This window comes from Mytilus edulis, chromosome 13 (assembly GCF_963676685.1).
Source record: "Mytilus edulis chromosome 13, xbMytEdul2.2, whole genome shotgun sequence".
Taxonomy (NCBI): domain Eukaryota; kingdom Metazoa; phylum Mollusca; class Bivalvia; order Mytilida; family Mytilidae; genus Mytilus; species Mytilus edulis.
This window is the reverse complement of record NC_092356.1, coordinates 47168309-47191873: the sequence shown is the minus strand read 5'-3', so window position 1 is coordinate 47191873 and position 23565 is coordinate 47168309. Positions and strand designations below refer to the sequence as shown.

At 32.0% G+C, this 23565-nt stretch overlaps 1 protein-coding gene across 1 annotated transcript; it reads left to right on the top strand.

Annotated features, from left to right (window-relative positions):
• The first annotated feature begins 1122 nt into the window (after window positions 1-1122).
• LOC139500783 (uncharacterized) lies at window positions 1123-19910 on the top strand. The gene is made up of 7 exons (XM_071289623.1): window positions 1123-2013; window positions 10821-11095; window positions 12240-12672; window positions 14047-14208; window positions 14993-15091; window positions 18517-18608; window positions 19114-19910. Exons 1-7 carry the CDS (start codon window positions 1329-1331, stop codon window positions 19222-19224), a joined length of 1857 nt encoding a protein of 618 aa, XP_071145724.1. The 5' UTR covers window positions 1123-1328; the 3' UTR covers window positions 19225-19910.
• The last annotated feature ends 3655 nt before the right edge of the window (window positions 19911-23565 follow it).

Below are 23565 nucleotides of genomic sequence, written 5' to 3'. Positions count from 1 at the left end.
TGTTCAAATTGTGTCATACTTATAGCTTGGCTACTGAACAGTTGCATTGATTTATAATTTGATATTCTTTATATAAAATTTCAGAACAGTGTGTTTTGTTTAATTTAAAAATTTCATAAAAAGTAGGTTAAATACATAAAAAGTTATTCAAATGATATTTTTTCTTATAAATCTTTAGTTTCATTATTTTGATTTTACTTTTTTTCAGAATACGCCAATAATTGTTTTTCAAACTATTTGTTGATAAATTTGAATTATAATTCAATTTTTCCTAATTTTTTTGGGGATAAATTACATTATCGTGCAAAATATATATAAAATATATAAAAAATCTTCACATTTTCCTTGATGTAAATTTTACAGGTAAAATAAAAGGTAAAAAATATGCCTATAATTCAGAAATAAACTATAATTGTTAAAACAACAATTCCCCCTATGTTTACATATGCATGTAATTAAAAGTAGACAAACCAGGATGACATCATTTATAGCGATGTATACCACATTATATAAATAGCACATAGCTGAGAGGGTGATAGAGCAGATTGTTACCCCGAGAAAACATTGTCAACCGCGGCGAAGGGGTACCAATCTGCTCTATCACCCTGTCAGCTATGTGTTATTTAATTTATTATACTGAATGCCCAAACATTATTGTGTTTTACACATTAATTTTATTTTAAAAGTATTTTCTATGGCGTCACGTACATACATGTAACAACATAAAGATATTCGACAAAACAACAAAAGTTAAGCAAGATGTTTTATTTTTTTTACTTTGACAGTCAAATAATTAAATCTGAGCAAAAACGTAGAACTTTAGCCTTGTTTTAATTACTTGGTGTAAATTCAATTAATTGTCTTTTAAAATATCGATTTTTGATTGGTCTGGACGAGAGGGTAACATTAAAAAAATTGTCACCCGCTCAGCCATGTGATAGAGTAAATTAACACCCTTATTTGCCAATCAAAATATGGCATTTTAACGTAAAGTATAATAAGGAAGCTTGTGCGAAGTAAGTATCACGTATTGCTACGTAAAGTATCATAATTCTATTGATCATCTTATTAACGATAAACTTTTGAATTACTACGCTGAGAGCAATACATGATTTAGATGACAGTTAAGGAATGAATCAGTTTAATTGCACCTGGACAATATTCTGGATCCAGAAATCTACTTTTGAAAAAAAAATGACAGTCTGATATTTGAAAAGTGCGAATACCGATGCATAGACATTTTGGTTGAAATTTGTGTTTTACACATATCATGTTTGAAAACTATATTTGATTTTGAATATCAGAATTTCGCCCTGTGTGTGTTGACAATGGCGTATGGAAAAAAATCTTTACATGACGTGGAAACATATAATGGCAATATGTTATCTCGAGTCAAGCGTATGAGTCTCTTCAGTGAACATTTATCTACTAAACGTGGACAAAATTGTCAAATGTTAAAAATAATTGGACTTGTTATAATCCCAATGATTGCTATGGTTATAGAAAATGCAATCAAGATATCGAAAGATGAAGCACTATTGTGTCAAGCAAAGAAAGTACGGGAAAAGATATTGTTTAGTGTCGAGATTGGTCTTCTTGTTCACTTTTTACAAATAGAAAGAGGAACGACTGCTTTATATATCAGTTCCGGAGGAAGTCCTCTAGTTTTTACCAGTTTAAAGACTAAGCGACTTGACACCGACTCCTCTCTTGAAGCATTAAATGGATGGATAACCCTTTCATCTCCATCTCAATTTCAGTCTCGTGAGGCGTATCGTGCCCATCTTCGGACTTATCGAGACAATCTTGACCCAATCAACACAACGATAAACGCAGCTATCAAATTTTATTCGAATGACAATGAACTTATAATTGGATGGGTAGGTTCGACTGTACAGGAATCGAACAGTGAAACCTCGTGGCAGTTATTGACTGCTTATCATATGTTGTTACTCAGCAAGGAAGAAGCAGGAATAGAAAGAGCTCTTGGGAGTACCTTTTATGCTAGAGGTAGTATATATAGTTTGTTATGCATTATCGAGTAATACAATCCGTCTGTAATAATTTTTTCTCCCAAGATTTGCAAAATTATATATTATAATGCAGTGCCTTTTCAAGTTTATATCATTGCAGTTATTTTCTTCCATTTTTAGTAAAAAGTATAACGAAACAAATAAAATGTAGTTGGCTTAAACAAAGTTCTCCAGTTTAAACCTCTCTCGATTCTTACTCAAATAATAAGTTTGATTAACAGAAAATTGTAAAGCATAGAGTATCGTGAACATGAATTTTGAAGAAAACAAATATGGGTGCATTGGTGTGAAAAAGGTTGTTTCTGGAGCAGTTTGTATATTTTTTATATGAATTTGTTAAAAATCTACATAGTAGATCAAAATGTTCTTATGAGAGCGCTTATAATGAAAATTTCTATATATATATTTTTTTTATTTCTTAGGGGTATAACTTAATTAAAGATGATCGGCGATAATTTTTGAACTCTTCCGAAACATTTATGATTGCTGATATAAACCAAGTATAAAAGTTTTATAAAAAATTGGCAATATTTATCATAGATTTATATCAGCAATGTCTCGATTGAGTTCAAAATTCAGTGCAAATCAACTTATTTTAAGAGTTACAATGTATACCATTGGAAACATTAAATATGTGGAAATTGCATCGTTAGCGCTCTCAAGTGTACAATTCTTGTCAGACTTTTCTGAAAATTATATTGTACGTTTATGTAAGCAATGTCTCAGACGAGTTCGAAAATCAATTCCACTTAACCATTTTTAAAAGAATTGTGACTCTTAGAAATAAAATTGTAAGGGAAATTGCATGTTTTGTTGGCGCTCTCGCGTGTTTAATTCTTGCCAAATGTTTATAAAACTTTTATACTTGATTTATATCAGCAAAGTTTCGGAAGAGTTCGAAAATAAGCGCCGATCATCTTTAATTGAGTTATGCCCCTAAGAAATAAAAATCATATTTAAATTTTAATTGTTAGTGCTCCTATTCGAACATTTTGATCTACTATGTAGACTTTTAACAAATTCATTTAAATATATATATATATATATATATATATCTGTGAGAAGGACAGAAGGATGAACAAACGAACAGATAGACGCCTGGTATTTCTATGTCCGTCGTAATGTGTCCCGCGGGAGCCAACAGGTACTATATAAACATGCTGAGAACCTATGGAGCTTACTTAACCAGATGGTGTTTTTTTTTTCTTCAAAAATAGCCAAATTTATCTGAAGTAAATTGTGCATTTGGAAGTAAAAAGCTAAGTGCTTTTATAATATTTGTTTAAATAAACCAACGGATAATTACAGGTAAACATTTCTTTAATCATGTCAAAATCGTAAAGAACAATTGCAATGAGATTAACACACTCAAACTGGAATGTCTATGATTTATATTACAGTGCACGAACACTTAATAAACTGCGGACAACATTGAAAATAAACGATTTTATAAATTATCAAGGAAAAATAAATGAAATAATTTGCCCCAGTAGAGTAGTAATTTTCTGCTCATGTCTGTTTCTTTCCACAATTGAATTCATTATATATTCCACCTTGAAAATAATCGTGACCTCTAAGGTAAATAAACGGCAATTACCTTTTAATCCCGGTGTTGGGATCAGTCAGCGATATATATAAACTTTGAAGTGAAACTCGTTTCTGATGTCATTTCTGATCACGATCTTCCATTGGCATCGAATTCAAATCCGCCGGATCATTCGTTTTTACAGTGCTGTGTTCAACTATCTGGATATTCAAAACTGAATGAAATAAACTTTGATAAAGTAGATCAAGCATCAGGGAATACGGATAATTCACACAATTTTCTTAAAAGAAAATACAACGTCAAAAGTATCTCTACGAACATTTTCTCGAGCGAACGGTGCGTCGTAGCACTTAACGGCATTATAGACTCACTGCTAAGAGTACAGAACGTCAAAAACGAAATCGACGCGATTTACGATACCCTTATTAACACACTCCACGATGAAATGAGCGAACATATATTGTACAAAGATATCAGGTCATCGACTAGAAAGGTGAAAAATAGAGGCAAACCCTATTGGAATAATGAATTGAAGAATCTGTTCAAACGAGCGTGTAAAGCGGAAAAAAACTATCTTAGGTTCAAAGGTGATCATCGCAGGAAACTTACGTTGAAAATGGAATTTAAAACGGCAAGAAAAACATTCGATAAGATACTGAGACAGGAAGAACGAAAATTCACGAAGGAACGTAGAGAAAAGATACAAACGCTGAATACATCGAACCCAAAAGAATTCTGGAATGAGATCAAGAAATTAGGACCTGGAAGGAAAAATACAATCATCGATAACGTAGTGATGGATGATGGAACTTATTCTAACGACCCGAATGTAATCCGAGAAAGATGGAAAGAAGAATACTCAGAACTTTTCTCCGAAAACACTACAAACGTCGATAATGAGTTCATGGAGAGAATTAAGGCACTTAACAGTCAATGGGAGCTAGAATTCGAACAATTGCGAGTAAATGTAGATGATAATGAATCTCAACACATAAGTAGCATGAACGATGAGATTACGATAGAAGAAACAAAGCGTGCGATTCGAAAAGCGAAAAACGAGAAAGCCGTAGGACTGGACAATATTCCGAATGAAATAATAAAGAACGATAAATTGCTAACGGTCCTACATCGCCTTTTTAACACATGTTTTACGCATGGAATAGTTCCGGAATACTGGACCAAGAGTATCATTCACCCGCTTTTGAAGAAGGGAAAAGACTACAGAGATCCGTTAGGATATCGATGTATCAGCCTCATCTCAACAATAGCGAAAACGTACAGCAATATTCTTAACACTCGACTTCTTGAATATCTAGAGGATAATAGTTTACTCAGCGAGGAACAGAATGGATTTCGGAAACTCCGATCATGCTTGGACCATATATACAGTTTGTGCACTATTCTCCGAAATCGAAAACTTGCGAATAAAGACACTTTTCTTTGTTTCATCGATTTTCAAAAGGCGTTCGACTCCGTAGATCACAACCTACTTTTTCACAAACTTTTGTCGATTGGAATTCATGGAAATATGTACAAAGCAATCAAGTCAACTTATGAAAAGCTTCAAGCAGCGGTACGCTTAAACGGATCTCTAACAGACTGGTTTTCAGTAGAAGCAGGCGTCCGTCAAGGTGACAATTTAGCACCGACCCTGTTCGCAGTGTTTGTTGACGATCTAGTGACGGAAATAAACCGCATAGGTAAAGGAATTAACATTGGAACAGATTCATTAAGCTGTCTTCTCTACGCCGACGACATTGTACTGATCTCAGATCATTAGATGGATTACAATCATTACTTCACTGTGTAACCGATTGGTCAAAGACATGGCGACTTAAAGTGAATACGGACAAAACGAAGATAATGCACGTACGGAAAGCTTCGAAACCTAAGAATGATTATGAGTTCCAGCTAAACAATATGACTCTCGAAACAGTCTCGAAATACAGATATCTTGGACTTGTAATTACTGAAAATTTGGATTATAAGGAAACAACAAAGGAACTAGTTTCCAGTGGAAGCAGATCTTTAGGTTCACTTGTGTCGAAATACTATGCAATGGATGGAATGGACTTTGATACATATACGAAGATTTTTGACTCGACAGTTTTACCTATACTAGAGTATGGATCCGGTGTGTGGGGACATAAGCGCTATGATTCATTAGAAAGACTACAATATAGAGCTATACGTACTTTTCTCGGTGTAAGTCTAACAACGCCGATACCCGCAATCACTGGAGATATGGGATGGTATCCGATTCATCATAGAATTCAGGTCAATATTGTGCGTCTTTATTGTAGACTAGTTAAATTACCTGACACTAGAATATGTCGTAAAGTTTTCGTCTGGGATCAAAATATATCTACCAGATATCGTGATACGTGGTTCAATCACGCAAAGAAACTGTTTGATTCATGCGGACTCAGCGATGTATTTTTTCTAGAGAATCAACATATTATAACGCCATACTTAATCGATTCTGTGAAAACGCATTTAGAAAACGAACATAAACAATCTTGGTTAGACAATATTCAGCAAATGCCTAAACTGAGAACGTACAAACTATTTAAAACAGAATTTGAAACAGAAACCTTTCTAAAACGTTGCTTAACTAGAAGTCAGCGATCTTCTATTTCACGTATGCGTTGTGGGACATTTCCTTTAGAAATCGAAAAGGGACGAGTTAGAAACATTCCAGTAGAACGTAGAACTTGTAAAATGTGCGATACAAACTCCGTTGAGGACGAAATACACTTTTTGATCCACTGTCCAAAATATACAGAGAAAAGAAACAAACTGTTTGAAAATATTTGTGTAACATTCCGTAATATATCTGGTCTTTCTGACACTGATAAACTGTGTGAGCTTCTTTCTAACCACAAACTTAGCAAACTCGTGGCAAATTTTATAGCAGACTGTTATCATATCAGAACTTTAACACTATGATCATTTGATTTGAAATTATTTATCTTATCTTTTTTGCAATTCGCTTATAAATATAACATGACACTAAATTTTATGAACAATGATAAAGTCTCTTAATTATTTGTATGTTAAATAACGATTCAAACAGTGCATCATAAGCCTATTTGGCTGGCTGAAGTTTTATATTATGTATTTAATGTAACGATATACTTTATATTCAGGTTGCACTATAATAAACAATTCTTCTTCTTCTTCTTCTATATACGTTTATACTACCCTTATAAGTACGATGAACACATTGAGAATACAACTGAATCAAAAAGTTGTTTGACTCAAGATAAGTCATCGACTAAGACAGTAGTCATACGAAGTACATAAAATGTAGCAGTTATCTACCGATGTTCAGAACAGTCAGCATAAAAAACCTATGGGAAATGCATTAACTCTGAACAGCACTAGAACTAGTGTGTCTTTTTATGTTGTAATGTTACACTACTGTCTCAGGTTAGGTTGACGATAAAAGCCTGTTAAAACATAAAAATCCGTTGCATTCATATATACCTATCATTAGTCAGGAGGCTGTTGTTAAGGGGTTGTCGTTTGTAAGCGTGGTTCATAGGTGTTCCTCATTTCGATTTTTTGGGTTGCTTTTTTTTTTAGAAAGAATAGACCTTTAGGTTACCTGTTTAAATTGTACACACTAGTCGTTTTGGGGCTGTTCGGTTTCAGTCAAAGGTGAACGTTAAAGACCGTATTTTGACCTGTTATTGTGAACTTTTTATACATTATGACGTGGATGGAAGGTTGTCTCTTTGGAAGCATACTAAATCTTCCTACATGTATTTATATCAGATTTAATAGGCCAGCAAAACATTGTTATTTAGTAGATTGTAGTAGGTTTAACTTACATTTATGTTTTAACCAGGAGAAGTTTGTCGGGATGTTTGGTATGGGGGTTGCTTTTCTATTTATTTATTATAAACCAAGTTTCTCGGTACATTGAAGACTCATTGGTGGCCTTCGGCTGTTGTCTGCTCTATGGTCGGGTTGTTGTCGCTTTGACACATTGTCCATTCCCTTTATCAATTTAAACTGTACACAATGCTTCCATTCTATTTTGAAAGCATAAGCCCTTGTACTACCTTAAAGATGATATTCTAAGGGTGTCGCAGTCCGACAGCAGCACTACCTACATGATAACTTTTTAATACTGTTGTCGTGCTTTACAAGGGAAAATTGGATAAGAAACTGTTTTAACTGCTAGTCGTTAAGTCAAAATTGTAACAAAAGTAAGCTTAAAAAACTTTGCTGTTTCAGATATATTCAAGTTAATATTCTTACCAGATAATATGTTGGCTTCATCAAAACTACAATCCCGTCCTCCTGTCCATAAGTGTGACCAAATAAGATTTCACACAAGGTGTGTTCTTACATGAGCAATACGACGGGTAACACACGTGGAACGGGATTCACATACTCGTCCGAAACGCATGAGATAACCCCAGATTTTGGTTGGGTTTGAGTTGCTTATTTTGTAGTTTTCTAAGTTATGTTAACTTTGGTAAATTGATGTTTGTCTTTTTGTTCTTTTTCATTTTTGTGCATGGAGTTGTCAGTCTATTTTCGATTTATGACTTTAAATTTCTCTTTTTTATCTTTTACTTTTCTCTATCCAGCTGTAGAAGTGGAACTAGTGTGGTTGTTTATCCATTGCAGTACGGTTTATTCTAGTTTCAGGAGTTTGTTGTTAGGCCGGATATCTATAATGTGTTTTCACTGTATGGCACAGTTAATACGTTTAGACAATTTCTTTAAGGGGGGACATATACATCTATAAGTATTTCAACTTATCATATACTTTTAAGATTTGGATGTTTGTCTCTTTGTCACTTATGGTTTATTTAATAGAAAACATACCTTTAAATACACTAGTATATCAATGTTTTCCTTTTTATTTGAATGTCTTCAGTTTAGTTGTATCGTCAAACAATCTCATATAACTTTAAATCCATTGTGTTTGGTGATTATCAGTATTTTGTTCTCAACGAAGCTTAAAAGATTTAATTAATTACCGTACAGTAAGTACATCAAGGCTCCCAGAAGATATATCAATATGAAAAGTGGTCAAAATACAGTAATACTTGCAGCATTATATTAAACACAATGTCTATTTACATGATTTATCGGTTCAACTATTAATTAATTTGAATATATATTCATTTATGCACAACTTATCAGTAATAAAACTGTAGAAAATGTTTGTACTCAGAATTATGCTATTGCAAATTGGCCATAGCTTTTTTCTAAACTGAAATTAGGGTATTTTTTAAAGTGTGGTAATTAATAACACAAAATTCCTAAAATCTAATTAACAAAACTTATATCAAATTAATGTCGATCATGTGTTTGTTCTTTGGTTAATGTTCTCAGTTTTGCGTTCAGATCAATACAACCTTTCATCTGCAATCGATAACGCTGTAGAAATTAAAGAGAAAAATAAGAACACGATTTGTGAAGAAATGAACAATCAAAGAATCACAGACGCTATTAAGAACAAAGTCCATAAGGATAAAAGGCATGCATCTGGTTTTCAATTTTAATTGCATTGCAACATTTGCTGAAGTGAAATAAGAATGCATAAACACACTAATAGAGAAGCAAATATGGTTAGTCCAATGTCACACAAATTAATAAAAACAAATGCGAGCACAAATCTCCTTGGTTCATAAATGTTATGCCCTTTTCACCATGGTTGATTCGTCAGCCAGTCATGGTTTGTAATACTATTTCACAAGGAAAAAGGGGAACAGATTGTAAATACTGTGCATGACAAATTATACTGATATTCAATAGTAAACCAAGTCACAAGAACGACTAAAACTTCAGTAATACAAATTATATTCAAAGACTTACGATTTAGTATATTAAGCTTGGTTGTACTGATACAAATCAATATCGAACATTCACACGAGATTTCAAATGATTTGTATTTTTAAAAGAAACCCATTGTGATAGATTGTGGAAAGAAATGCAAAACGGACTAATATTCAAAAAGTTTAAGTTTAAATATATATGCAATTATCTCACTTTGACTGAATAGAAATGGTTCTTAATAGGAACTCCTTTATGATATTTGGGCGTTTTTCAATAAAAGCGTTCCTTTCAGACCTAAAAAAAAATGGAAAATGAACTAGTCTAAAATTTAATTTCAAGAGTTATTTTGAATACCTCTATTATAGACCTGTTTGTAAACAAAAAGTGCAATCTTAAATACTCTTTAAAATGATATTATTTTCATAATTTGTGTACTGTTTCGTAGGGGACAAACTGCTTCTAAACACACATATTTTTGCAATTTTAAATGTTTCCTATAGACATTCCAGTTTGTTTACTTTATATACTAGAAAAATCTAATCTAAAATTGCACGAATATAATTGAAAAAAGAGTAAAAAAGACTGCATGGTAGTGGTAGTGTCCACTACGAAACGTTTTTCTCCCAAACTTGTTTCGTAGGGGACCGTTTCTTAGGGGACGTATTCACATGTTTTATTTTTTTCTCACAACCCCAATATTGCAATAGTAACAAGACTGACTTTATTCATCAAAGCGTTATTAAGCTGTACACTGATAATTTTTTCATAATTTTAAAACCAGTTACTGAAGGAGATTTGACCCGTTTCGTAGCGGACATTCGTAGTGGATTGAATACATAGTTTTACTGAAGGGCTGAATTTGTCACAGTTGGTAGCCCAGTTGCCATTTGGAGAAAACATATGATGGTTGCCCTTCAATGTTTTTTTTATCTTGGACATTAATGAGAAATTGTCGATGAATGCAAATTCGTTGGCCGGTTGATACATAGTTGAACTGTCCTTATAAATTCATGACAAAAAATTGCCAAAATTCAAACTTACTATTTGTTGTTTTTTATTATGATCATATATTAGTTTGTCTTACAATTTGTTCACATTTGTATAACGGAGGTAATCTGGAGTCGTTGGAAATATTACGAGGGATTTCAACGAATTTGGGTTATCTTTTATCTGGTATATCGTATTCCTAAATTGACTTCTGTTGGTTTCTTTCGAATATTTAATAATGCAATATTAGCATAAGTTTTACTCAAAGCTGATAAATAGTTCATGCATTCAATCATTCAATATGCTGACCTATATATATAGATATAAACATACTATTTGTTTTAATGGAATAGAAGTATCACAGAGTCTACAAAAGTACACATCATCATCATCATTTTAATCCTTTGTTTTTTTCACATTCATACAAATCCTTCTACTGTTATTTCTTGAAGGCAAATTTCCATTGGAAGATTTACTATGGTATACAGAAAAGAAAACACTGGGTGAAACATACTTACTTAGAAGTATGCAATATTCAGAAACAGTAATGACTTTGTTAGATGAACTATACACATATACATCACTGGCAACTGAACTGGATAGTATGCGCAAACAAATATCTGTCAACAACGCAACAAGCGCCTCTGTCGTAGCTGGTCTAGTCTGGTTTGATAATATGACGTCATATATCAACATACTGAAGACCATACAAGACACCTTAGTAAAGGTAAACATTATATTAGAAAAAGTTAGTAGATAGAAATAAACGGATGTGGTATGAGTGTTCATCCAAGTCACAATGTATAAAAAATTAACAATAAGGAACATTGGCTTACACCCAACAGCATGGTACAATGTATAAAGAGTCACAAAATGACTAGTACGAGGAAATCTATATATAAAACGAGAAACTCCTATAAACCATAGCAATACCACGACAACCCTGGAACGACAGGTTCTTGGTTTGCAACATACACCAGTTGGTGTTCTGACGTTGTTTATCATCTTAATATTAACGTTTTATATTATTATTTTCTTTGTCTTTGTAAATATTAGTTTGACTGTTTTGTCCATTTGACGTGGCTCTTTATTTATAAATCTGTGGTGCTGTGCTATATTGATTTTTTGCATGAAAATAATGGAATTTAATGCAACTGGCATACAAGTGTGAGGTATAGCTATCTATAACACCCAGTTTTGATTCAACATTTTTTTATATAGAGAACGCATTTTACCGTGAAAAAAGTCAGGAATATGACATTTGTATTCAAATCGTTTGATGCGTTTGAGTTTTTTTTTTTTTTGCCATTTGATATGGGACATTCCGATTTGATTTTACCTTCGAGCTCGTTATTTCTGCAAAGCAACATGGTCAATCCACAGGGTCCAAGAACACAATTATCGTCGAATTATAGCTAAAAATATAGATTTTTTTCATATTTTGAGTTAATGCTATTATCTGTATCTGTAATATGATATTATTTGTCCAAAAAAGTAGTTCAACACTGTAAAACTGCCTTTGGGACAGAGCAGGTGCGATTTTGATAATTTCAATTTTATTGTTTAAAAGAATTGCACTTCGAAGTATTAGTTAGTGTGTTCTCGAACCACATAGCATTACTCCTTGTGGAGGTCATATGATGTCGTATGCTTTTCTTTTTTTACCTTTATAACGTTTTTGGTGGATTAAGGAGATTTGAACTTTAGTAAACTACTGTAACAATGGAATTTAGTAAAATTGGTTTGGAACCAATACAACAGTTGATCCGTGTGCATTATAAGAAGAATCACCAATTAACTGTTTTATCGCCTTCACGAATAAACTGTTATCACAATTTCAATTTCTCATACAGCATTTATTTTATGTGCAGGAAATTATTGTGTTCCTCAACAACAATTTGAGTCTACATGAGATGGATGTGAGAATTAGTATATTTCTGGTGGTCGGGGCAATAGTCATGTTTCCTGTGATTGTGCTGCTTGTGTACCGTCTTAACAAAAAGTTACTGTCGTTTGCGAACTCATTGACAAATAAAACATATGATTTAGAACAAGAGCGAAAAAGAACAGAACAGTTACTCTACCAAATGTTGCCTGTTTCAATAGCCAAGCGAATGATGAACAATACGCCTATAGAACCAGAATATTTTGAATCAGTAACGGTGTATTTCTCCGATATAGTTGGATTTACGACTATCTGCTCTAAAAGTTCACCAATGCAAGTCATTTATATGTTGAATGACTTGTACAGTGTGATAGATGAACGAATAGAAAAGTTTGATGTTTATAAAGTTGAAACAATAGGTATATATAATAGTTAAAGTGTAGCCAAACAAAAACAAACTTTGTACAAGATACAATATGTATACCATATCCGAGTCTAACTCAAATGAACAAATTAAAAAAAAAAATATCAGAACAAATATCTGCGATCAACACCAAGCATCTAAAAAATGCTAAATGAACAAATAAAAATGACCGTTGCCGATTAAGGTTTTGACTTATGACAGGGACTTGAATATTGGGCGTTGTTTTGTTTGCGTTTCTTTATTATTTTGATCAGCAAAATAACAAGGCATGCATAAATTAATGTATAATAAAAAAAAGAAGTACCGGAAAAGCTTTTTGGACGACTGATGTGATCAACAGATTTCCTCCGTGAATATTGGGCGGAATCAATATGGTTTCATTACAAATATAACCACCTTTCTTTTTATTTTGATTAGAGTTAAAATAAAACATACACCTCTAAATGAACAATACAAAACAGTACACGAGAAGCAGATAATCTCCCTTTTAATTACAATAAAAAATTACAAGTAAAACAATACCACTATAGCAAGACATACACGGTTGCATCTTGTGAAATGCGCATTATCCTAAAACATTGTAAACTAATAATGGTCACAGGGCATTAAATAATCCAATAAAAGGCATTTACGAAGGACATTATTGTTATGCGTTTATTTTTTTGCATTGGCTAGAGGTATAGGGGAGGGTTGAGACCTAGAAACATGTTTAACCCCGCCGCATTTATGCTCCTGTCCCAAGTCAGGAGCCTCTGGCCTTTGTTAGTCTTGTATTCTTTTTAATTTAGTTTCTTCTTTGGAGTTTAGTATGGCTTTCATTATCACTAAACTAGTATATATATTTGTTTAGAGGACAGCTGAATTACGCCTTCGGGTGCGGGAATTTCTTGCTGCATTGAAGACCTGTTGGTGACCTTCTGCTGTTGTCTTCTGTATGGTCGGCTTGTTGTCTCTTTGACACATTCCCAATTTCCATTCTCAATTTCATTAATATATTAAGGCCATTTCAAATAAATTGTTTGGTCCAAAGATTTTTAGGAAGTGGATTTTATTTATAGGCATAGGCGTTGGATATGCTAACCAATCTAACACGAATGACTTAATGTCATGTAGATGTAACTAAATCCTGAGTTAGAACCTCAAAATTGTGGGTTTACATGCTTTAAATCAATGTTTGTTGTCTTTTCTTTTGGGGGTTCTCCATTATGTTAAATGTTATCTAGTATTTGATATTGATAATAATACGTGTATATCGAAACTAGATTAATTGTGCATTATATGCAATATTTGTCATTGAACTTGTCTCGATTCTGATGCTTGTTTACTTGATTTAAATCTTACTTCCTGAAAATATAAATATTTACTTAAGGTGATGCCTACATGATGGTTTCTGGTCTGCCAGTAAGGAACACCGATCAACATGCATCTGAAATAGCTTTGATGTCATTAGACATATTAAAAATAGTTAGTCAATCGCATATACCTCATATACCAGGAGAGAAATGGCAAATAAGGATTGGAATAAATACAGGTATTTCAATTAATTGACAGCTATTATTTAAATAAAGACACTTAAGAGAAGAAAGACAATAAAACAACCAAATATTAAATAAACTACGGATCAGTTATAAATGAAAATATTGTAGAATTGATTATAGAAATGTGAACAGACCTTTACCAATACTAACAACGAATACAAAAATATAAATATTGTTTTTTTGTAAATTTGATTCATTCGAAGCATCGTCCTGAGTATGCATGACATACTTGCCACAAGATGTTAAGCAATCATCATCTAATCAATCCATTCGAAGCGCTTTCATAGATTAACCTGCATCGGGAACGCACGAAGCCAAATATTAACAATTTTATCAGAAGATAGAATGGTATCGGTGATACAAACGCATTTTACCGTGAAAATTTGAAAGATCTTTTCTTTTCATCCAGAAGGAAGAAACATTCTGAACTTTGATAAATTTCAAACTAATAGTCATTACAATGTCTTTCACTATGAAACATTGTAGTTAAAAATCTGTGTATAAATTTCATATAATAATCAGATGACTGCGAAAATTTGTTAAAGCTAGTGAAATCTGTATAGTTGGACACCTATAAAAATAATATTTAGAAAAGTTACTTATATAAGTAATATTTAAAATAGCCTCGTTTTCAACATTACTTGTATAGGTAATTTTAAATGTTACTTGTTTAAGTAATGCCCCTGACTGTATATATTGAATTATATAACCACAATTCTTCGTGTTGAAGTTAAGATTTAATTAAGTAGTAGTTATTTGGTTATAGTTTTTTTGCAGGTTCTGTGGTTGCAGGTGTTGTTGGAACCAAAATGCCTCGATATTGTCTGTTTGGCAATACAGTTAATGTTGCATCGCGGATGGAATCGACGAGTGAACGTAAGTTATGAACATTTCAACTGATTTACGGAACAACGATTAACAGCCTGCCACTTGTCATAAGTCATTCAGATGTCTAATAATTTCATATGAACTCGTTTGGCAAAATTAGATTTTTCTGATTATACTAAGCACCACTTATTTTAACAATAAGAGCGGGATTGCATTGGTTGCCATGACATATCGTGATGTCTCAGTAAGAAAACGACGATACTTTCACATATGAAATAGTTTCAACATTAGTTCCTTGACGTCATACCGTAATAGGTAACTTTACGTTATGAATTTTCATCGGAGTTCGGTATGAGCTTATGCTCGTCGTTCCATCGTAAAATATTGTCATGTTTGGTCATGTTTTGAATAGTTTTGTCTATTTGAACTCTTTGATTCGTAAGCTTAGCCGAACTTACATATTTATCAGTATAGTACAAAACTCTAAATGAACAATGTCGGTCTAGAAAAATCACTCATATATTAAATTTGTCTACCCATTTCGGACAATGAATCAATTAGTGAATAAATATTCTATACATTATGCATTTAATTTACCATTCTTTGCCTGAATTACTTTAACTACGAACAAACAACCGGCGTGCATGAACTTCTATCCGTTTTTAATTAGAAATCCAACAAACAAACCCATTTATAAATACCATACACACGTGTACCTTAAAACATACGAAACTTGCATTGATATATGTACAACTTCGATAGTTTTAATAAGTTATTATATAAAAAATCATTTAGACCTATTAAACCGATCTGACGAAACGGTTTTCTTCGTGTACATATATCAAATTTTGCATCACGAAATCATCACCATAATCCCTCTTATCTTTAACTCATCGTGTTGTAAATATATTTAAAAACCATCTAAACAAAGTGGTTTTTTTTCTGCAAGTTGGATTAGAACAGATTAAGCCAATTTTTATCCTGAGTCATCAATGTTTAAATTTCATGTCTCATTAAATAGTTCGACATGTATATCATGTATATTGGATTAATGAAGACATATGCAATAAAAATACATCGAAATGTAATCGTTGTTAACATAATACGTTGCGTTTAATAAACTAAATCCCTCGAATTAAAAATATATTGGTATTCGTTTTTTGCCACAACGTGTCACAACATCAAAGTAAAACAGCAACTTCAAATTAAGCTGGATTGAGTATTCAATTAACCAACAATAACATTGAGAAATTAATTTACAGTATTTTTTATATTGAATATTGTGTGAATTCGTGATCAATAATTCTAAATAAAGAGCATCAGAACTTTAATCTATTCATGCTTTTTTTGAGGTAGGCAAAGACCATTATACAAAGTTGTAGATTACTTAGTATTACCGCTCAATGATTTGCAATACTTACATATGTACCTATTATACACGGGTTGTCACTATAAAACAACATAGAAACATAATTTCCTTAGTAGATTGTTCAGAGAGTTCCAGAAATTTGATATAATTGAGCTGCGTCGGATAGAAAGTGACCTTATGCAAATGAAAATCAATACATGTATATGTTAACTTTGATGTCGGGTTGACAATTGACAAAATCTGTATGAAAGTCTGTGACTATTTGAAAATTTAGTTGTTATATGAACCCTACAAATAAGCCAAAGTTCATCTTTATACATGTACATGCATACGTGAACTTACATAAGGTCGATTTCTGTCCGACTCAGCTAATATGATATAAAAGTAATTTCTTTATGTCACACTCTATGCTCATTCTAACATGTGTAGGCATTATATTTGACTATATGTTGCACCCAATATAAGTTATTTGTATATAAACGTCACGTATGATGCATACCCATGTTAAAATGATCATAGAGCAAAACACAAAAGAATTGAAACGTGGAATTTGTATAAGAGACAGCAACCCGAGCAAACTTAGAACATATACGGATTTTGTGTAGTTCAAAAAGTACGACAGTACATTAGAAATGTGTGGCTGTTATCGTTTCCTCCTTTCTTTTGTGAATTATGTACATTAGATTTTCATTTTCAAACATTAGAATATATTATCAAGGTTAATGCACGTATACATTTTTTTTAGTGTTAGTGGTTTTAACAAGCCGTCAGTAACTGCGAGTACTCCCAGATCAGAATTTAGTTCTTTTGTTGTTGTTGGAATATGCAAGTACCCGGCCACGTCCACTGCGTGGTTTTTATAAGATTTATATTCATTTGTATCCATCTGATGAGTTTAGTCTATTTCAGCTGATTTTTTTATAGTTTGTTCTTATGTTATACCGTTACACGACTGTCCAAGGTTAGGGTGAGGATTGGGATCCCGCTAACATGATTAACCCCGCCGAATTCTGTATGTATGTGCCCATCCCTGTCCCAAGTCAGGAGCCTGTAATTCAGTGGTTGTAGTTTGTTGATATATTATATATTTGTTTTTCGGTTTTTTTTTTAACATAAATAAGCTTAAGGCCGTCAGTTTTTGCGTTTGAATTGATTTACATATGTCATTTCGGGGCCTTTTATTGTTGAATGCCGTACGGTGATTTATAGTTGTTAATTTTATGTCATTTTGAGTCTCTTGTGGAGAGTGGTCTCATTGTCAATCATACCACATCTCTTTTTTTAATACTAAAAGAATATACAATATTTGTTTTAATAACAATATACAACACAATATTATGTAAGTAGCTGAAAAATGAAAATGACAAGAATATAAATAGTACGTTTGTTCGCATGGGTCGTTCATATTAGATTAGAACACGACTTTGGTTACAAAGCGAAATAAGAATGTCATATTAGATTAAGTCATTTAACATATCATTCAAAATACAATTAATTGTTTGAAATTAATTATTGGAATATAATTGTATCAGAAGAACCTATAACGTACTAAGTAATCACACTTGTTTCTTTCAAGTAACCAAACGATATCAATTTGACCCCTTAAAGCCGGAAGTGAAAGAAGGAGAGTCAATATAAGACAAAGCACAACAGAAAGAACAAATTTTACACATTGCCAATCATACCGCATTTTCTTATATATTTTATATATGGATGTAAGCAAATATACTTCAACAACTAAATTACAGGCTCATGACATGGGACAGGCACATACATAATGTGGCGTGGTTAAACTAGTTACATTTGTACAAAGTGCAAAACCTCCCCTGATCTAGGACAGTGATGTTACAGTACAACATCAGAACAAACTATAAAAATCAGTTGCAAAAGGCGTAGCTTATCAGATAGCTACAAATAAAAATGCATGTGTATATCTAACAGAAACACAGTATATTTCGCTTTAAAAGATCCCTATTCATTCAATAAAAAAAGAAGAAACCAACGCTTAAGTATGTAATGTTTAAATTTGATTTCTAAACTTCTTTTAATTTAGACAAAGGGGTGTATTTTATACATCAATTAATTTGTGTTTTACATTTAATAGCGGGCATGATTCACATTTCGCAGTCTACAAAAATTGCTCTTGAAAAACATCCAGACTTCTTGGTTGAACAACGAGGTGAAACAATAATTAAGGTAAGAATGCATATTGAAGAATTTCTATAAATTTAGATATTTCAGATAAAAGTATTGCATTGGGATTCGTTTCTTTGCAAACGGCATATGTTTATTAACAAGGCTATTATAATTCATATTGCCTTCATTTAGCTTAACGTACATGTGTAAATCAAAATTAAGAATTCGGTTGAAACTTTTAAAACTTCGTGTTCCAAAAAAGCAAATTCTACTTTAACATGCCCTTCATTTTAGAAAAAAAGAAAAGAAAAACTGATTTATTTAAACCAATCTCTCTTGTTTAGGCCCTTTCACCTTTACTTTATTTATCTAAATTGGTTAAAGCAAAATGAAGTCTATTTCACCTTCGTGTTTTTTTGCTATTTGCATTGAAATACCTAGACAGTAACTTAACAATAAAAAGGTAAAAACCTGAATTATTTCACGGGTGAATATTAACAATGTTTCTTATTTGGACCAAATATAAGATAACACATGTAACACACCTTTTGTTGATATATTTTAGGGAAAAGGAGTTATGTTGACGTATTGGTTATTGGACCACAAGAAGAGAAGCAATTGTTCCCATTGCTTGGTCAATGAAATCTTTATCGACCAAAAACATTCTACTTGCTGAACATTTACTACATTTTATGATCACGAACTATATCGGCCCTTTCGTCATATTTAATAAATCAGTTGTCAGTTACATTGGCAAACCTTATTTGTGATACATTGGGATAGTTTATATTACATGCACGTTTTTCGTGTTATAAGATATAATATTTAAACAACTGCAGATCTGTGGCACATTTCTGATTGGGTGTTTGATTTGTTTCGGCTAATGTATTTTAGTTGGATAATGTGCAAAGCCTGAAAAGTTCTCAACATATACTATTTACTAGAAGACCAGAGGAGAGGACATTCGTGTAATACATATACATCAATATTAATGCTTCGTTCTGCGATCATTGAACCGAAACATTCATTAAAGATGCAAGAGATTGGATGAATTTTTAACCTACAATCTGGTATTGAATTTTGAAACATTTGTGTACACTGAATGCATTAAGTTTGACTTTTAATTTTGTTCCGGTTAATGGAATGTTGGTGGAATTTCATCACTTGGGCTTAGAAAATAGAAGTTAAATAGATCAAAAGTTATTCTGTTCGCAATGTGTTTGATAAGAAGAGACACCCAAACTGTTGGATGTATATAAATTTATATGTTATACTACTTTTTGTCTTAACTTCTAACTCTAATATGTTTTGTTTTTCCATTTTAAACGTGCTAACATAATGCATGAATAAACCAAATCTAAACTTTTAAATATTTGTATATGGATTATAATTTTTTATTATTGTTCCTATACAATAATTGAAAATAAAGAAATCAAAGGGAACCAGAAAAATTGTATCAAATGAATATTTATGGAAACAATCGATACATAGTTGAAAATATTACTATGTCCTTACCCTGCTACCCTAAAGATGAATTGTGGCATGTGAATCAAAATTATGACAGTATAGTATATATGATAGATTACAAAAGCATAAATACTACATGTATGTTTAAAATAGTTTATTCAAGATACACTTATCAGAAAGTGTTAATACTTTATACACATATTAACAATGTAAAGATTGTGTTGAAAAACTTCAAAATGTTAATATTGGTGAGGACATTTGAGTATTGATAATTTTACTGTAAGTATGTGAAGACAAAATCCATACTGTAGTTAGATATTGCCTCATTTGTATTTGGCAAACTCTTTCAATACTTTTCAAATGTCCTGTTCTCAATTCTCTTCAACTACGCACTTTATTTGACCTTTTTTAAGCTTCACTAAAAAGTCTTTTAAAAACGGATCTTGAGTCTGGCGTACATATTTTTACAATGCCCTTTACTCTCCGCCGAGAATTTGACCTACCGAATTAGACTTGTCGTCGGATTTATATTTAAGTGATCCACATGACGGAAGCCAGTACCAGTATCTTCTTACCATATCGAAGTTTCTAAGAGTACCCCCAGGATCATTGGTGTTGTTTGTGTTGCTCAGTCGTAAGTTATCTCTATTTTTTTTGTAAACCGTAGTTTGCATTTTGATCGTGTTTCGTGTTTTGACATAGCGTTGTAAGTTTGTTATCGACTTATGACTTTGAACATTCATTTTGTATATTTCGTTTCTCCTTTTTAGCAATGATTCGGTATTTTCAGGTAAATTTGATATTGCAAAAAAAAATATTGTTAAAATATGACAAGCCTTATTGTACTGATTACTTTGTTTACTTGTCGATAGATAAGACAAATATGATGAGCTATCTGACCAAAACAAACCTTAAAACAAAGTATTGCCAAATCAATCTAAAGTCTTCTTTGACTGAGAGAATTGAATTGCTTAATATCTAATTAATTTATTAATTTACAATTAGACAAATTAAGAACAGTTTGTTATAAATCTGTACAGAAGTACTTGCATGTACTACTGAGCTGATGATAGACACAGGGACTAATATTCAACCAGCAGCTGTATGTATACTCAGTACTGTAAAAATAAAAGCAATACTTTATTACGTAAATATGCAATGTATAACGTGTGATCGTGTATTAATTTGCATACAGAACCAAAACATATATAAGGAGGCGATGAACTTATCTATGTTTTCTATAGATTCCAGTGCTGTAGATATAGTTTGCCATATATTTTCTTTTCCTTCCGTGTTACAAGTTTTGTCATAAAAGAGCTGACTTATCTTATTGAAAAAAAGAGTACGGCCCATAATGCAAATTTCATTTTAAGTGCGATTCACATGCACCACAACAATGTTAATACATGTCTTTGAAATCTCCGAAAAAAGGATAAAACTGTCAATATATACTTTTCGATATCGTTTTTACATGCACACGAAAGAAAATATTTACATAAGGAGGATATAACTTAATCAAAGTTTCACTTTGTTGAATTCACCAAATAAGATCTAAAAAGATTGTTCGATAAATAAACTTTAAAAAGTCTTTGTTATTGTGATATTAAGGAATGAAACTTATGAAGCCATACTAAAACATGGGAAAACATTTAACTTAAGTGCACAGGCAATGGAGTATTGTCTCTCTTTAACAAGTTCATTATTTTATAATTAAGTATAGGTTTCTGATATAATTTTGAATAATTACAAAATGTATCAATTCAATATATTTCAGTTTTTGTTATTGGTGTATCAAAAACATTAATGTACGAATATATTATTATTTCATAAATTTGAAACGTTTAAATGATTACATACCAATATAAAGAACCGTTCATCGTTTTTGAAAAAGACTATAAATAATAGTCGAATTATTTAACTCACCTTCACGATAGATTGATTGAGAAATTAACCCGAGATATCTAATATTAATCACAGAGAGGGACTAGCAAGCAATCTTTCATAGTAGCTTATTTAACGTTAAAACAATTTTCCACTATAAACTTGTTACTTTATACATATATAAGGACTTTTTCAGCTTAATCTACAAATTTTATTAGATATAATGATTTTTTATTACAAAAGATTAATATGCTACATAATTCGTTGTATCTTAACCGTTGTAATTATTCAAATTCATATCAGAAACCTATACTTAATTATAAAATAATGAACTTGTTAAAGGGAGACAATACTCGCATAACTTTTTTTTGGAATCGACACATACAACAAAGGAATGTCACTCTTGCATACATCAATATAAGTAATTAACTGTGCATTCGTGCTCTATCTTCAATGAAGATTCTAAATTACAAATATAACCAAAAGTTGTTAATCTATAGGATAGTGAAGACTAATGAAAGCTAATGCACTGTAAAAAATATTTCTTTGAAATTTTTTAAAACTTCCTCAGAAAAATGCTCGAGCCACTTGACTTTCATAGCTCATAATTAACGTTTTTATACAATATTTTAATAAAGTAGTAAAAGATTATTTGCTTCTCAAAGTGTAAGACGCAATAAAAAATCGTATGCTTGCATCATCTTACCACAATACAGATTTAATTAAGTCCTGAACATTTCGACATTTTTTTTTTTTTTAAAACACCGGTTTCAAACAAATCACAAGTACATGTTAAGATCCGACTAAATACCGATATCCCGATACCATCAGGTAAATATGCTAATTTCTTTTGTTCAGTCATCATTTCAGCAAGTATGGACGAGACAGCGATCTCATGGTTGTATTCATTATCTACACTAGAAGAACAAGAAGATTTTGGTGAAGAATTGCGTCCTAATGTCGTTAGTCCTACTCAGTCTTTTGATATTGGGCTCGAAAGGGGTTTAAATGTGAAGTTCTTTGAGAATAAGAGAGATGCGTTAAGAAAACATCAACTCGGAGAGTGCATAAAACAGCTAGAGGAAGTACAGGTGCTGTCGGGGTCTATTTCCGGGGAGCAGTTACATTGGTTAAACAGAAACAGAACAAAAAGTTAGAGACCTGAGCTAGGTGTATGTGTACTGTTATTTATAGTAATTATTTTAGTTACCGTTTTAAGTTTAGCAATTATTTTTTTAACTGTTCCTATAATAGTAAAGTTTTAAATTATCATTTATTTTACCTATAACAGTATATTTTTTTTAAAATTATAAACGCTTAGCTAGTGCTAAATGCGTTACTTCTCAGTTTTAGTTGACTAATCCACCCCTCTCGAGTTATTTAAATCGTGTTCATTAGATCTAGGTTGAGAGGCAACTTTTACGAGAAAGGCTTTTTTAAACCCTACCTCTTTTACCAGCAGGGGGAGAGTTTTGTGGCAGATTTCTCTTTTGGTTTTCCAGAGGGTTGACTTAAGCAGATCCCTAATTATATTCGTTATGGACACTTGGGAGGCTTGTTTGCTAGCTGACTCTGCTTATATAAACCATTTATTTAGTGTATCTTCTCAATACTATTTTGACACTTCTCTTTTTTTTTTTTTTTTGGCTGCGGACCTTCGATTTGGCGG